General features: G+C 40.6%; 2 protein-coding genes across 3 annotated transcripts; one reads left to right on the plus strand and one right to left on the minus strand.

Annotated features, from left to right (window-relative positions):
• The first annotated feature begins 698 nt into the window (after positions 1 to 698).
• On the plus strand, positions 699 to 6,397 carry LOC126375885 (cytochrome P450 6B4-like). Of its 2 annotated transcripts, none has more exons than XM_050022964.1 (3): positions 699 to 772; positions 3,814 to 5,209; positions 5,988 to 6,396. In XM_050022964.1, the coding sequence occupies exons 2-3, from the start codon at positions 3,844 to 3,846 to the stop codon at positions 6,152 to 6,154; spliced, it is 1,533 nt and encodes a 510-aa protein (XP_049878921.1). In that variant the 5' UTR covers positions 699 to 772; positions 3,814 to 3,843; the 3' UTR covers positions 6,155 to 6,396. The 2 variants fall into 2 exon arrangements, with proteins under 2 accessions (XP_049878921.1, XP_049878922.1); XM_050022965.1 differs by having other exon boundaries at positions 705 to 772; positions 3,748 to 5,209; positions 5,988 to 6,397.
• An 850-nt stretch (positions 6,398 to 7,247) lies between these two features.
• LOC126376376 (cytochrome P450 6k1-like) lies at positions 7,248 to 10,997 on the minus strand. The gene is made up of 3 exons (XM_050023700.1): positions 10,827 to 10,997; positions 7,970 to 9,738; positions 7,248 to 7,432 (listed from the first exon to the last, which is right to left on the minus strand). The coding sequence occupies exons 2-3, from the start codon at positions 9,336 to 9,338 to the stop codon at positions 7,248 to 7,250; spliced, it is 1,554 nt and encodes a 517-aa protein (XP_049879657.1). The 5' UTR covers positions 9,339 to 9,738; positions 10,827 to 10,997.
• Positions 10,998 to 13,539: the final 2,542 nt, after the last annotated feature.

The raw sequence follows: 13,539 nt of genomic DNA on the forward strand, positions 1-13,539 counted from the left end.
ATTTTAAGTTATACCTTTCATTTTCTTATCCGCTGAAAAGAAACGGAGATGTAATCGTCAGGCATAAAATTTATAGAACCCACGTGATTTTTAAGTAAAAATTTGAGAAACACTTCCAGAATTTTATATTGGCCAATAATAACCCGACAGAATTAAGTTGACACACGTCAAACAGGTTGCATATGAGCGAGATATGAGAAAAACTATTTTATTCGCCCGGGTTATTCACTTATTTTAAAATTAACAGAACAGTTGTAAATCATCTGTCCCTTTCCTTTTCGGCGGATAAGAAAATGACAGGTATAACTTAAAAATATGTAGGTACCTAATCCTCGCTAGCTGTTTGATGTTTTACTATAAAGTCAGTCATCGGCCAAGAGCCAAGGGGGAGTCAGATAACATAAAGAAACGAATAATATGTTTAATGTTGAGTATTTATAATAAAACTTACTATACTTTCCATATTCCACATTCCATAAATTTTAAGCCTGTCGATTACCCGTCCCTTTCCTCTTCGGCAGATAAGAAAATGACAGGTATAACTTAAAATAAAATTAGGTGGTGCCTACAGGAATTAGCACCTTTATGTACTTACGTACTAAGTTTATGGAAAAGAAAAATAGATACCTAATCATTTTGGCGAGACCCATAACGCAGATCCCTAAAAAGGTGCTTTTCTATAGTCACATTGTAGGTAGGTACATCAAGACATAAAAACCACATGACTTATAATTTGTGACTATTTCGTATAATAGCTAAGAACCAACTAAGCGTTTGTGTTTATTTATTTTTTTTGTTATTTTGTTTTGTGTTAGAGATCAAAGAATTAAAAGGTAGTGTTTAAAAAATATTTGTGATCGAAACTAAACTACTCAATATTTTTTTTTGCATATCTGCATATTATATTATATTCTGCATGTGGTGTTAACTACTTGTCCGGACAAATGAAGATTGTTGTGAGTTCTCGGTACAAAAATTGATGACAAGGGTGAGGGTGCTAGTGAGGTTGGTTAGCGCGAGGTTTGGCCGAAGGCGTCGTCAGAGAGGGTTATATTTGAATGAGTTATTAATCGACCCTGGTGGGATAATGCTGGGGAGATGATGATTAATCGACCCTGGTGGACTGTTAGCGATAAGCGTTGAATGAGGGAAATCGTCGACCACGTCGGCGGCAGATCTGAGTCCTCAGGAGAAAATAATAGTCAATGCCATATTTTGTTTATTTATTGGTACTTAGTTAAAAAACAGTAGCCGTGGCAGCCCAGTTGGAAGAAGCTAAGCTTACCTCACCCCCCTCGGTCTTACTTTAGTCTTCAATACATACATACATACATAAACTCACGCCCGTAATCCCTAATGGGGTGGGCAGAGCCACAAGTAATCAAAGACAACTTGCAGTCACTATTGATACGAAGTCTTAAGCTGGATATGATGAACCTGGTCATTAACACACACATCTACATAATTGTATTATTGGCTGGTGGGGAGCGGAGAGTTGCCGCTCTATGCGTAGTAGTGCTTATTGTAATATACAGGGTGTAAGTGACATCGTAACGAATACTGAGAGGGATGGTTCGGACCACGATTCTGAGTTAATATTAAGTGGAATTTTCCGTCGCAAAATTCATGATTATTTATTTCGTTTTTTTTTTAATTATTTTCAATTCTATGCTTTTGTGCTGACGTGCATTGAATGCGATCGTACATTTAATACTAAGATCGGATATGTCAGTCACTTGAGAGCACACGAACGACGCTCTCTAGTTGTCGAGTCGCTGTGGCCGAATACTGTCAGGAAAGGATTAGGATTATTACGATGTCACTTACACCCCGTACAAGTACATACAGGTAGCCATTCAAGTAGGTATGGGTGTTAGTGAAAACGTAACGAATACTGAGCGGGATGGTTCAAACCATGATTCTGAGTTGATATCAAGTAGATATCCTGTCGGAAAATTCATGATTTTATTTGTGTTTTTTTTTTATTATTTTCTGTTCCATACTTTTGCGACGGAAAATTCCACTTGATATCAACACAAAATCATGGTCTGAATCGTCCCTCAAAGTTTTCGTTACGATGTCACTAACCTGTATAGGGTCCCGTTACAGTACAATTACAGTATGTACAATTTTGAACATTCAATATGTCCTTTACAAGAAGGTCACCTTTCCCTGACGTCATATTTTATTTTTTAATAACGTCGCTCTAAAAATGTCTAAGAGTCTGATGTTGTGAGGGTGCTCCAATTATGTGTAGTGGAGGAGCCCGGGTTGTTAAGTCTCCCAGAATTAGGTTGGGAGTAGACAGATAAAGGCATATAAAAGGCAAATTCTTGGTAAGTAGGTATAAACTGCCTGTATACGTCCCACTGCTGGGCACAGGCCTCCCCTCAATCAACCGGAGGGGGTATGGATCATACTCCACCACGCTGCTCCACTGCGGGTTGGTGGAGGTGTTTTTACGGCTAATAGCCGTAAAATAAGATTCCCGATGGGGATATTGTCGAAATCACTTTGTGAGACTGTTCTTTGTTTGGTAAGGACTTTTCAGGCTTGAATCACCTGATTGTCCGAAAAAGTAAAATGATTTCGTGCTTCGGAGGGCATGTTAAGCCGTTGGTCCTGGCTATTAGGTATCCGTAAAAACACCTCCACTAACCCGCATTGGAACAGCGTGGTGGAGTATGCTCCATACCACCTCCGCAGGCCCGTGTCCAGCAGTGGGACGTATACAGTCTGTTTATGTTGTTATTTCTGTCTTGTTGGCAAGCTTATACCTAGTTTTGGCCGACCAAGTAGTTAATGCCTTCTGTGGATAACTACAATAAGTCACGTCAAAAAAGAAAGCTTATACCTAGCGGATCATGCGATTCTTGGAACAAAAATCCTCAATCCTCAACTGTTTGACAAAACCCTACGCGAATAAAACAGATTGATTTTTGCAGTTTTAAAGCAGCCTGTCTGCCTTTTTGTTGTATCTGTTTACGTCTGAAGATGATAATTTTAATTCATTTTTTTTATTAAATATAATAAAATATGCAAGTTGTATTCAGATGATAACAGTATCTGCATTAATGTAGGGTGACACAGTTGGCAAGTATTAAATAGATAAAATGTTAAAATATTTGAACCCCGGTACCGGACTTGTAACAAAGAGTTTTTAGTTTTCACTAACACTGTTCGGCTCGACCATTTTAGGCGACGTGGTAACGTTGGTCTAACGGAAAGCTCGATGAGGTGTGGGTACTTAGTTCATCTTGTACATCCATCGTACCTCTGACTACCCCAATTGGGATATGGTGGTGAGCTTATGTTAAGACTTATTATAAATAGTACTGTCCTTCACTTACGGTGAGTGTAAGAAAGAGATAGAGCATGAAGAACTATCAAACGAAATAAAAGTGGAGTCGAGCAGTGGAGCAGCGCGGTGGTGCTCCATTACCTACTATAGGCGATATCACCGGATAGGACCGGGTGAGAGCGCCCCTAGCTTCCCATTAGTCCCGCCAAGCACTCCCCATTTGTCCGGACAAGTAGTTAGTGCCATCTGTGCCAATAAAAAAAAGTAAAACAACGAATTTAAGCTTATAACTAAGCTAAGCTATTCACCTAATTAAACGTATGGACCTCAAAAACCTTACAAAGTCATTTATACCTACCTAAGTATTTCAATCTTCAATCAAGACAGTATCAAGTATTTATTTTAAATCATTTCAAAGTTTTTTTCCAAAATCTTGGTCTCCCTAGCGCGCAATCGTGAAATACCTAACATTTACTAAATAAATATAAATTATTTTACACAAATCTCACCAGTGTCAAATCAACACCAACCTCGGCAACATCATGGCCGTTGTACTTCTGGTACTCCTGAGTGTACTCTCAGTTTTAATAGCATTATACACACTATCGAAATGGAAGTACGATTACTGGGAGAAGAAAAAAGTGCCACATCCAAAACCTGCAGCACTCTTTGGAAATTACGGGCCGTTCATTAAGGTGAAGAAGTATTACGGACACATGGTACAGGATATCTGCCGGCAGTTCCCCAACGAACCATACGTGGGCGCCTACTTCGGCACAGAGCCCACTCTAATCGTCCAGGACCCGGAACTGATCAAACTGATCACTACCAAGGACTTCCTATATTTCTACGGCCGAGAAATTTCCAAATACACGGACAAGGAGACTCTCACGAGGAACTTGTTCTTCACACATGGAGACCGGTGGAAGCTGATCAGGCAGAACACCTCGCCGCTGTTCACAGGTTCCAAGATAAAGGGTATGTTCCCCTTGGTCGAGAAGTGCACGCGGACCTTCAAGTCTTTGCTCGAGAGCAAGACCAAAATGTCCAACGTGTTGGAGGTGCGCGCCCTTATGGGTCGCTACACCATGGACTGCATCGGCTCCTGCGGGTTCGGTATTGAGTTCAACACTATGGACGACAACGTCAAAGACAACAATTTCAGGAAAATGGGCGATATGATATTCGAAATCTCAAAGGCTAGGGGCTTCGCTCAGACTGTTCGCTCCGTCTGGCCAGCCGTATTCTACGGTTTAGGTTTCAGTGTATTCCCTTCGACGATATCGAAGTTTTTCCACAATCTTCTGCTTAAAGTGTTTGAACAGCGCCAATACAAACCGACGTCACGGAACGATTTTGTGGATATGCTGTTGAATTTGAAGCAACAAGAGATCCTGACTTCTGAAAGTATGATGACCAGGGAGAAGGTGACGATGAAGATTGACGACGAGTGGTTGGTGGCGCAGTGTGTGGTGTTCTTCGCGGCAGGGTTCGAGACCACGTCGAGTGCGTCAAGTTTTATTTTGTTCGAGCTGGCGAAGAACCAAGTGGCCCAACAGCGTGCGTATGAGGAGGTGAAGGAGTACTTAAGCAAGCGAGAGGGGAGGATTGGTTTCGACTGCGTGACAGAGTTGCCTTATTTGGAAGCTTGTACGGAGGAGGCGCTGCGGCTGTACCCGGGGCTGGGCGTGTTGACTCGCGAGGTGATGGAGGACTATACGCTGCCCACAGGGCTCCGCCTGGAGAAGGGCGTGCGCATCCACATCCCTATCTACCACCTGCACCACAACCCGCAGTACTTCCCCGAGCCAGAGGAGTACAAGCCAGAGCGGTTCCTGCCAGAAAACAAAGTCAACATCAAGCCGTACACGTTCATGCCATTCGGAGAAGGACATCGTATTTGCGTAGGTATGTACCGTATTTCTTTATTGTAAGTATATACGATTACACTCAGGTTGGACGGGCCAAGTGAGCGATAAACTTGCGCCATACACGTATGAGCAAATGGTATATCGTATTTATCTATTTGCAGGAGTAGTAGTAAAAGAGAGTGAGGTTGGACCGGCGACAGCTGTTTTCATACAAAATGCGCGTTAGACTTCCTTACCTCTTTCTCCTATTCTGTGGTTCATACAATCAAAGGATACTCTCACAAAGCGTTGTCGACAATGTCCCCATCGGGGACTACTTATAAAAATAGGAACCTAATAGTGTTGCACAGCCTCCGTGATCAGGTTAGGCGCACAATCTGGAGGTCCGGGTTCTATTCGCGATGGGGGCATTGTCGAAATCACTTTGTGAGACTGTCCTTTGTTTGGTAACGTAAGGTACGATGATTCCGTGCCGTTGGTCCCGGCTATTAGCCGTAAAACATCTCCACCAAGCTGCAGTGGAGCAGCGTGGTGGAGTATGCTCCATACACCCTCCGGTTGATTGAGCGGAGGCCTGTGCTTAGCAGTGCGACTTCTTCTTCATATCATGTGCCTCATCAGCCCTGGTGTCAGGGTTATTATTGAGCCGCCAAAGGCCCCTGACATGGCTCATGTGACGACTACATACTCACGTCAGTAAGTAGTAACCGGGACCAACGGCTTAACGTGCCTTCTTACTTAACGTACTTTCGGACAATCAGGTGATCAGCCTGTAAGTGCGATTTATGCAGGCTGTTTATGTTGTATTGTTGCAGGTATGCGGATATCGAAGATGCAAATGCTGCCAGGTTTGGTGACGGTCTTGCGTCAGTATCGGGTGGAGCTAGCTGACGACATGCCGAGCAAGTTGGAGATGGAGCCATCCGCCATTGTCACTGCGCCAGTAGGTGGCATCTGGCTCAAGTTTGTACCGAGGAACTAGAGATAACAATACGCATGACATAAGCTCACGACTATATCCCAATTGAAGTAATCAGAGTTACATTCATTGCAAGATGAACTAAGTACTTACACCTCATTGAATTGTCTGTAAGACCAACGTGATAAGCAGTGGTGGCCTTAGCAAAATATTTAGGTGGTGCGTGACCTCAAAATGGCGCCCCTCAAATTACAAATCCCAGTTGCTTCCCTCTAGATACGGGGCTGCTGGCCAGAATGAACCAGTCTTGTTGATTTTTCGTAAGCTGGATATGATGAACCTTAAGGGATCAGCCTATCGCCCATAACATCTCCATATCGTCCATATCTTGAGTGGAGCAAATAAATATTTCGGTCATACAAAAAGATTTTTTTTCCAAACTTTTCTGGTTCTGTACAGATATGGCTTCCGTTTTAAACCGTTTTTGCGTTTGTCCGTCAGAGGGTCTCAAAGTTCAACCTCTAAAAGGCTGATCTTTTGAACCATATTTGATACGTCGTCTGAAGGATTATTTTTATATGATAAGCGCGTGGGATATTTCATAATAAGAAAACATATTTGGAGTAGATAATATTTTTAATTAACATAACATCACGCCTGTATCTCCGAGAGGGTAGGTAGAGGTTGGTAATCCACCTCACAACCCACACGATAGAAGAATACTTATCTACTTATGTTTAGACTCCGTGGCCCACCGAGAGCCCTGTTCGGAGAACGATCCTTACATTGGAGTGTTACGGGATCGAATCCCACTTCGGGTCTAACTAAAGCACTGAATTCGAATTTATGAGTTTGAATTTCTTTGAATTCATGTTCGAATTATAGTTGATATCACGAGTGATACGAAGTTCACAGGGTCATATAGTGTATTATACAGGGTTTTAATGACATCGTAACGAAAGCTTTGAAAGATGATTCAGACCATGATTCTGAGTTAATATCAAGCGGAATTTTCCATCGCAAAAGTATAGAATTGATAATAATTAAAAAAATAAAAGGATCATGAATTTTGCGACGAAAAATGCCACTTGATATTAACTACGAGAATCATCATCCCCATCAGTATTCGTTAAGATGTCACTAACACCCTGAATATTTATAAGTGTCCCAGTGGACATTCTCTGCGTACGAGAGTCAGGTAGATGCCCTGGTCGGGCTGCGTGACCAGCCCCCGGGGCTCCAGCCGCAGCTCGCGAGGCATGTCACCAGCCAGCTGGACCTGGTGACCAGCCAGAACTGACACTAGGCCCGCCAACATCTGCATCTTCGCGAACCGCATTCCTGAGAACAATACATTACTTTTAACAGTTTTAACACTTACATAATGTTAGATGGAAGAGAATCTACCTAATCTCGACGGATACATTGCTATGCTTCTTCTTCTTATGGTGTGGGTTGTGAGGTGGAATACCAATCTCATCGACTCTGGTGTCAGGGTTATTACTGAGCCACCAAAAGCCCCTGACTTGGCTCATGTAACGACTACATACTAAATAGTAACCGGGACCAACGTCTTAGCGTGCCTTCCGAAGCACAGATCGTCTTACTTTCGCACTATCAGGTGGTCAGCCTGCGCCTGTAATGTCCGAACCAAACTAGGGATCACAAAGTGACTTTTGTGATATGTCCTCACCGGAATTCGAACCCGGGGCCTCCGAATCGTGAGCTCAACCAGTGGACCACGGAGGCCGTCATTGCTATGTTAATGTCACTAGCTTACGTACTTCGACAAATCTAATTTTCACCGCGCATTAAGGCTATTTATTGTAAAATGTTCTTTATTGAAATATAATCACTAGAAGAGTTATTTAAACTTACCGATACATATCCTCGGACCCTCTCCAAAAGGTAGGTACGTGTATGGTTGAATATTACGCCTGTTTTCGGGAAGAAATCGCTCTGGCATGAACTTCTGTGGCTCGGGGAAGTACTCTGCACACCGATGGAGATGGTAAACAGGAAGGTGGATGCGAAGCCCAGGTTCCAGGCGTAATCCTGAAGGCAATGTGTACTCTTCCACCACCTCGCGAGTGATAACCCCTAGTACAGGGTACAAACGCAACGCCTCGTCTATGCAAGCTTCGAGGTAAGGCAACTCTGTCACACAATCGTACTTCAATCCTTCCCCTTTCCCAAGGTAACGCCTCACTTCATCAGCGGCTCGAGACTGTGCCGCCTGATCCTTCGCTAGCTCATAAAGTGTAAAACTCAGTGTAGTCGCCGACGTCTCAAACCCAGCAGCGAAAAACGACAGGCAATTGGCAACCAAAAGATCGTCGTTTACCTTCAAACGTGTCTTTTCATCCTTCTGCGTTTTCAGATTGCTCAATCTATCACCTGTTATGTACTTATTTTTAGCCATACTCAGAACTAGGTCTACGAAATCGTTTCTAGTCGAAGCCGCATAGTTGCGCGCTTTAAATACTCCTGTTAAAAGATTATGGAAGAAAACGTTCATTGCTTTCGGGAATGTCTTTAAACCCAAACCGTAGAATAGTGCTGGCCATATCGCCCTGGCTATTAAAAAGAAACCACGTAAATTCGATATTTCAAATATCACCTCTCCCATTTTTCTGAAATGGTTGTCGCTTTTTCCCATAGCGTTTGTATCGACGCCGAAAACGCATGACCCGATGCAATCAATAGTATAGCGTGCTACTATAGATCTTATTTCAACAACTTGAGAAGTCTTCGTTTCTTCTGTTAGCAAGTCCTTTAAGTCGTGACAGCATTTTTCTATCAAATAGAACATATTTTTCATTTTAGCTGAAGAAAATAGAGGGGAAAAATTCTGTCGCATCACCTTCCATCGGTCACCATAAGTGAAGAACATGTTCTGTGTAAACACTTCATTGTGGGTGTATTTTGAGATTTCACGACTGCTGAAGAAGTAAAAGTCTTTGGTCGTCACCAGTTTTATCAGTTCTGGACATTGTATGATCAATGCAGGTTCAGTACCGTAGTAGCTTCCCACGTAAGGTTCCTTAGGGTAGCTAAGACAGATCTTCTGGTTGACAATCCCTATGTATTGCTTCAAAAGTATGTATTCTCCATAATTACCAAGAATAGGCAAGGGTTTCAAGTGAGGCACACATTTTTTCTTCCAGTAACAGTACTTTTGTGTCAAATATTTGTGAATCAAGACAAATAGTATACTAAGAATTGTTAAAATAACAAGTGGAATCATTTCTTGTAAATATTCTTTTAGGATTTTTGATACAGGTATTCTTATTTGAAAATTCTGTTCACGTAACACTGTATGGTGGAAAACAAGGGTGGGTTTTTATTAATGATGTGCGGTTCCCGGGAATGTACGTAAAGTGGAAATGTGCTCGTTGTAAAAACTCTTTAATAAAAAAAAAATAGTAAGGACACTGGCTGGTTTTCTATATCAAATTGTTACATTATTTCTTGTATTCTGGTCTTATCTGGCTATAGGTTAGGGAATAACTTTTTTACACAAGTTTTGCGTCTTTTTTTCAATGGAAAATGGAAATTTTATCTAAGTAAGTTACAATAAACTTCTCTCCAACTAAATTGATATTGGTGGTTCCAACAGACCGTCTATCAACTACACAGTTTGATACCTGAAAACAAAAACAAAATACAAAAATATCAGAAAATGGACTATGTACTTACATGTAATTATGAATTATTTTATTTTTCGTGTTCGATGATTAAAATGCCGATAACATTTGAACCGAAACGTGCAATGACCTTATTAATTAACGATAGGTACTTGATTATAAAGTGCGATGTCAGGAACACGAATGTATATATAACTTAAGATAAATAATATATGTAGGTATATTGGAGCTGAATCCTGTAGACACCATCTAATTTTATTTAAAGTTATAGGTAAGCACCTACCGTTATTTTCTTATCCGCCGAAATACATACATAAACTAAACTAAACTAAGAGAAACTTTGTAACAGCTGTGGATTTTTCTGTTATGTTACAATGTATATTTTTTCTAAAATAAATAAATAATAATAATAATAACATATTACATTAATTACACACTTAAAAAATCAAATAAAATATAATCAAAGTTCTTTTTACACAAGTTTTTTACGCCTTTTTACTGCCGGGAAAGTTTCCAAAGTGTGAATATTCCCGGTAAAGTCACATCACTGGTTGTAACTAAGCGAACTTGGCGTATGTTTACGTAAATTTTGAAATGAAATGAAATATGGTGGTCATACATAGTGAAGGAAGTAAATATTATGGTTCAGCACATTCAGTCATATTCTGACATACAATGGCCCCGATTCCTGCAGACACCGCCTAATTTTATTTTAAGTTATATCCGTCATTTTCATATCCGTCGAAAAGGAAAGGGACGGATGATTCACAGCTCTTAATTTTAGGAAGAATGAGTAAATGAATGAATAACCCGGGCGAATCAAAAGGTACGTCGCTGGTATGCAATCCGCTTGACGTGCTGTCTACTTAACTGTGTCGGGTTATTGACGGACGTAAAATTTTTAGACGGTTGGTTTAGATTTGTGCTTAAAATCGACGTGTGTTCCATAAATTTTATGCTTGTCGATTACCCGTCCCTTTCCTTTTCGGCGGATAAGAAAATGACAGATATAACTTAAAATAAAATTAGATGGTATTTACAGGAATTAGCACCAATAGGTAATTATTATATTATTAATCTAATCTTACTCTAAATTAACATTGGCTGAGATTCAAACACACACTAAACACTGATAAAGAAGAATATTTTTAACTATCACGCACAATGGATCACTATATTTGGCGTTGTGTGTGTGTAGATTGCCGTTTGAACTTACTACCTAGCTACTCATGATGACAATCACAATTACCTATACAGGGTGCTAGTGACATCGTAATTTTTTTTTTGACGTGACTTATTGTAGATTTGCCGCAGATGGCATTAACTACTTGGCCGGACAAATGGGGAGCGCTGAAGGCTCTCACCCGGTACAACGTTTAAGACAACAGGCCTGAGGGTGCCCAGTTGGGCGCGAACCTCGGCTCAGGGCGTCGTCTGAGAGGAAAAATATTTGAAAGAATTAATCGACCCTAGTGGGTCGATAGCGATAAGCGCTGAATGAGGGAAATCGTCGACCACGCCGGCGAGGTCGGTATCGGGGACCTGAAGTGTTTGGTGTCGCGAGCTGATTGGCTGCCTCTATGGCTAGAGTAATCGGGTCGTCGGGATCGTATATTACGTTCTTCGTGACATCGTAATGAAAACCTTGGAATGTTCGAGATATCAATTTAATTGTAACACTTACGTCATCAAAAGGCTAGCAATGGCGGCTTGTCATAGTATTGAGCATATCTGATTTTCTTATACCATGCTTCTAGGTAAGCCTGTTACACCGTTGAGACTTTCCTAACCTCTAAGGAGAATGGCGACAAGAGAAAAGCCATTTGATTAAACAAAGCTAAAAACTTGATTTTCAGAAAAAAAAAATCATGCTTTTCGAAATAATTATAGGGCATTTCGTAAAGTCATGGTGATTCTCAGACATATTTGCTAAACAGAAACGTTTAACCTTCGGTTAACAATGTTAATTGAAAGGTGGTATTAAATGGGAACACAGTTTCACATAATTACGACAATTTTTAAACTAATGAACGGTTTACGCACATACCGCTTGTTAAAGTCGGCCTCCTTGGTCGTCCTAAGTTTTGTTTTTTAAAATATAGTTACTTGTCATATTCAGTTCGTTCTATTGATTTTTTTAAATGTCAGTTTCGTTCTATATTAAATCAGCTAATGTTTTGCTTTATCGATCTTTTCATACGTATGCACTCTCAACACCGCTATTGTTACCTACTTATCTGTTTGTGTCAGAATAAGTATATAATATAATAATATAGAATTGACAAATAATGCAGTCCTTCGCGAATGTTCCTGTTGTAAGGTATAAACTCAATAATAATAAAGACACTGGCTTCTTTTGTTTTTTCTTTTTGAAATTGTTCTTTCTTGAACTCTGTTTTAATATAATTGTTGTACTTACCTACTTATCTGTTTGTGTGAGAATAAGTATACAGGATGGCCCAGAAGTTCAGGATCAAAATGAAAAATTAGATAGAGGGACTCATTAGCTACCAGTAACACTCCCATGTATATTCAGTAATTTTTTTTTTATCTTTGAATTGACAGTTTTTATTTATTCTCCTCGTAAATATAGTTCTCATTTTCCAATAGTGCTGCATACATTTAAAAGTTAAATATCGATTTGCGTACAGCGCGTTTGAACGCCTGATTTAATAATTAGAGCAAACTCGCTAATATGCCCGGTCAGGCTTGCTATGAAGAAGGGGTCAGGCGCTGTACACTGTTTCGTTACGCAATCGCGTAAATATTGTTGGTAATAAAAATACACATAACCGCATTTTGTTGCTATTCTCTATTCAATAATCATAACGAAAATATTTCATACATTATTTTCCTATTTAAAATATCTACCTCAATATTCAATGAATAGGTTTTCAAATTCAGAAACTAGTCTATTTAATATGGTCAGTAACAGAAAGCTTAACCTAGTATTAGTAACAGATTAACATAAAAATAAGCAACATGGGACAGACCCGAGTCACCGATGCTGCGGGCAGCTATGTATCTGCGTGCAATCGAACCCAGCGGTTCAGCAGCGGCGAGTCGTACCGGTCCATCAATGCGCTTATGGTGGTGTTGGGGCTGGCGCCCACGGCGCAACTGAGACGCATAGCGCTTACGCATGATCGCGTGGAAGTCGTCTACACGCGCCTCGCAGAACATCCTGGAGGCGCTACAGAGTCGCGGCCTGAACGCATTGTTATATTGCACTCTCAGGTCGTATACAGGGTGGCCCAGAAGTTCACGTTCAAAATAAAAAAATAGAGGCTCCACCACCAGAAACACCCCTATGTATGTTCAGCAATTATTAACGGTTTAGGAGATATGACCCATTTTGTACCCTTTTCTAGGTTTTCTACCTTACTTCAGAAATAATCATTTTGTCGCTATCCCTTTCTTAATAATTATTTTATTTTACTTCACAACTATGCCTAAGGCTGTGTACCGCTCAATCAAAGATAAATCAAAGTCAAATCAAAGATAAAAAAAAAAAGTTATCGGAAGTCAAAGTGAGAATTCGACCAAAATTGTTACAGTTGTTAAAATTTCGCCGAAGAATAATAAACACATGAGATTGTCATGGACCCTGAAAGTATTTCTAAAAACTGCTCCATTTAATAGGCTTTTAGAAACATCCGAAAAAATAAATCGGCTTCCGTGGTCCAGTGGTTGAGCGTTGTGGTCACGATCCGGAGGTCCCGGGTTCCAATCCCGGTGGGGACAAATCAGAAAAATCACTTTGTGATCCCTAGTTTAGTTAGTACAATACAGGCTGATCAC

This window comes from Pectinophora gossypiella, chromosome 20 (genome assembly GCF_024362695.1).
Source record: "Pectinophora gossypiella chromosome 20, ilPecGoss1.1, whole genome shotgun sequence".
In the NCBI taxonomy this organism is placed as follows: domain Eukaryota; kingdom Metazoa; phylum Arthropoda; class Insecta; order Lepidoptera; family Gelechiidae; genus Pectinophora; species Pectinophora gossypiella.

Bases quoted from the DNA above. Each gene is read 5' to 3' on its own strand.
- LOC126375885 (XM_050022964.1), top strand. From the start codon at position 3,844: ATGGCCGTTGTACTTCTGGTACTCCTGAGTGTACTCTCAGTTTTAATA. The intron at 5,210-5,987 runs GTATGTACCGTA...GTATTGTTGCAG, and splicing joins AGGACATCGTATTTGCGTAG to GTATGCGGATATCGAAGATG.
- LOC126376376 (XM_050023700.1), bottom strand. From the start codon at position 9,338: ATGATTCCACTTGTTATTTTAACAATTCTTAGTATACTATTTGTCTTG. The intron at 7,433-7,969 runs GTAAGTTTAAAT...TATTGTTCTCAG, and splicing joins GGGTCCGAGGATATGTATCG to GAATGCGGTTCGCGAAGATG.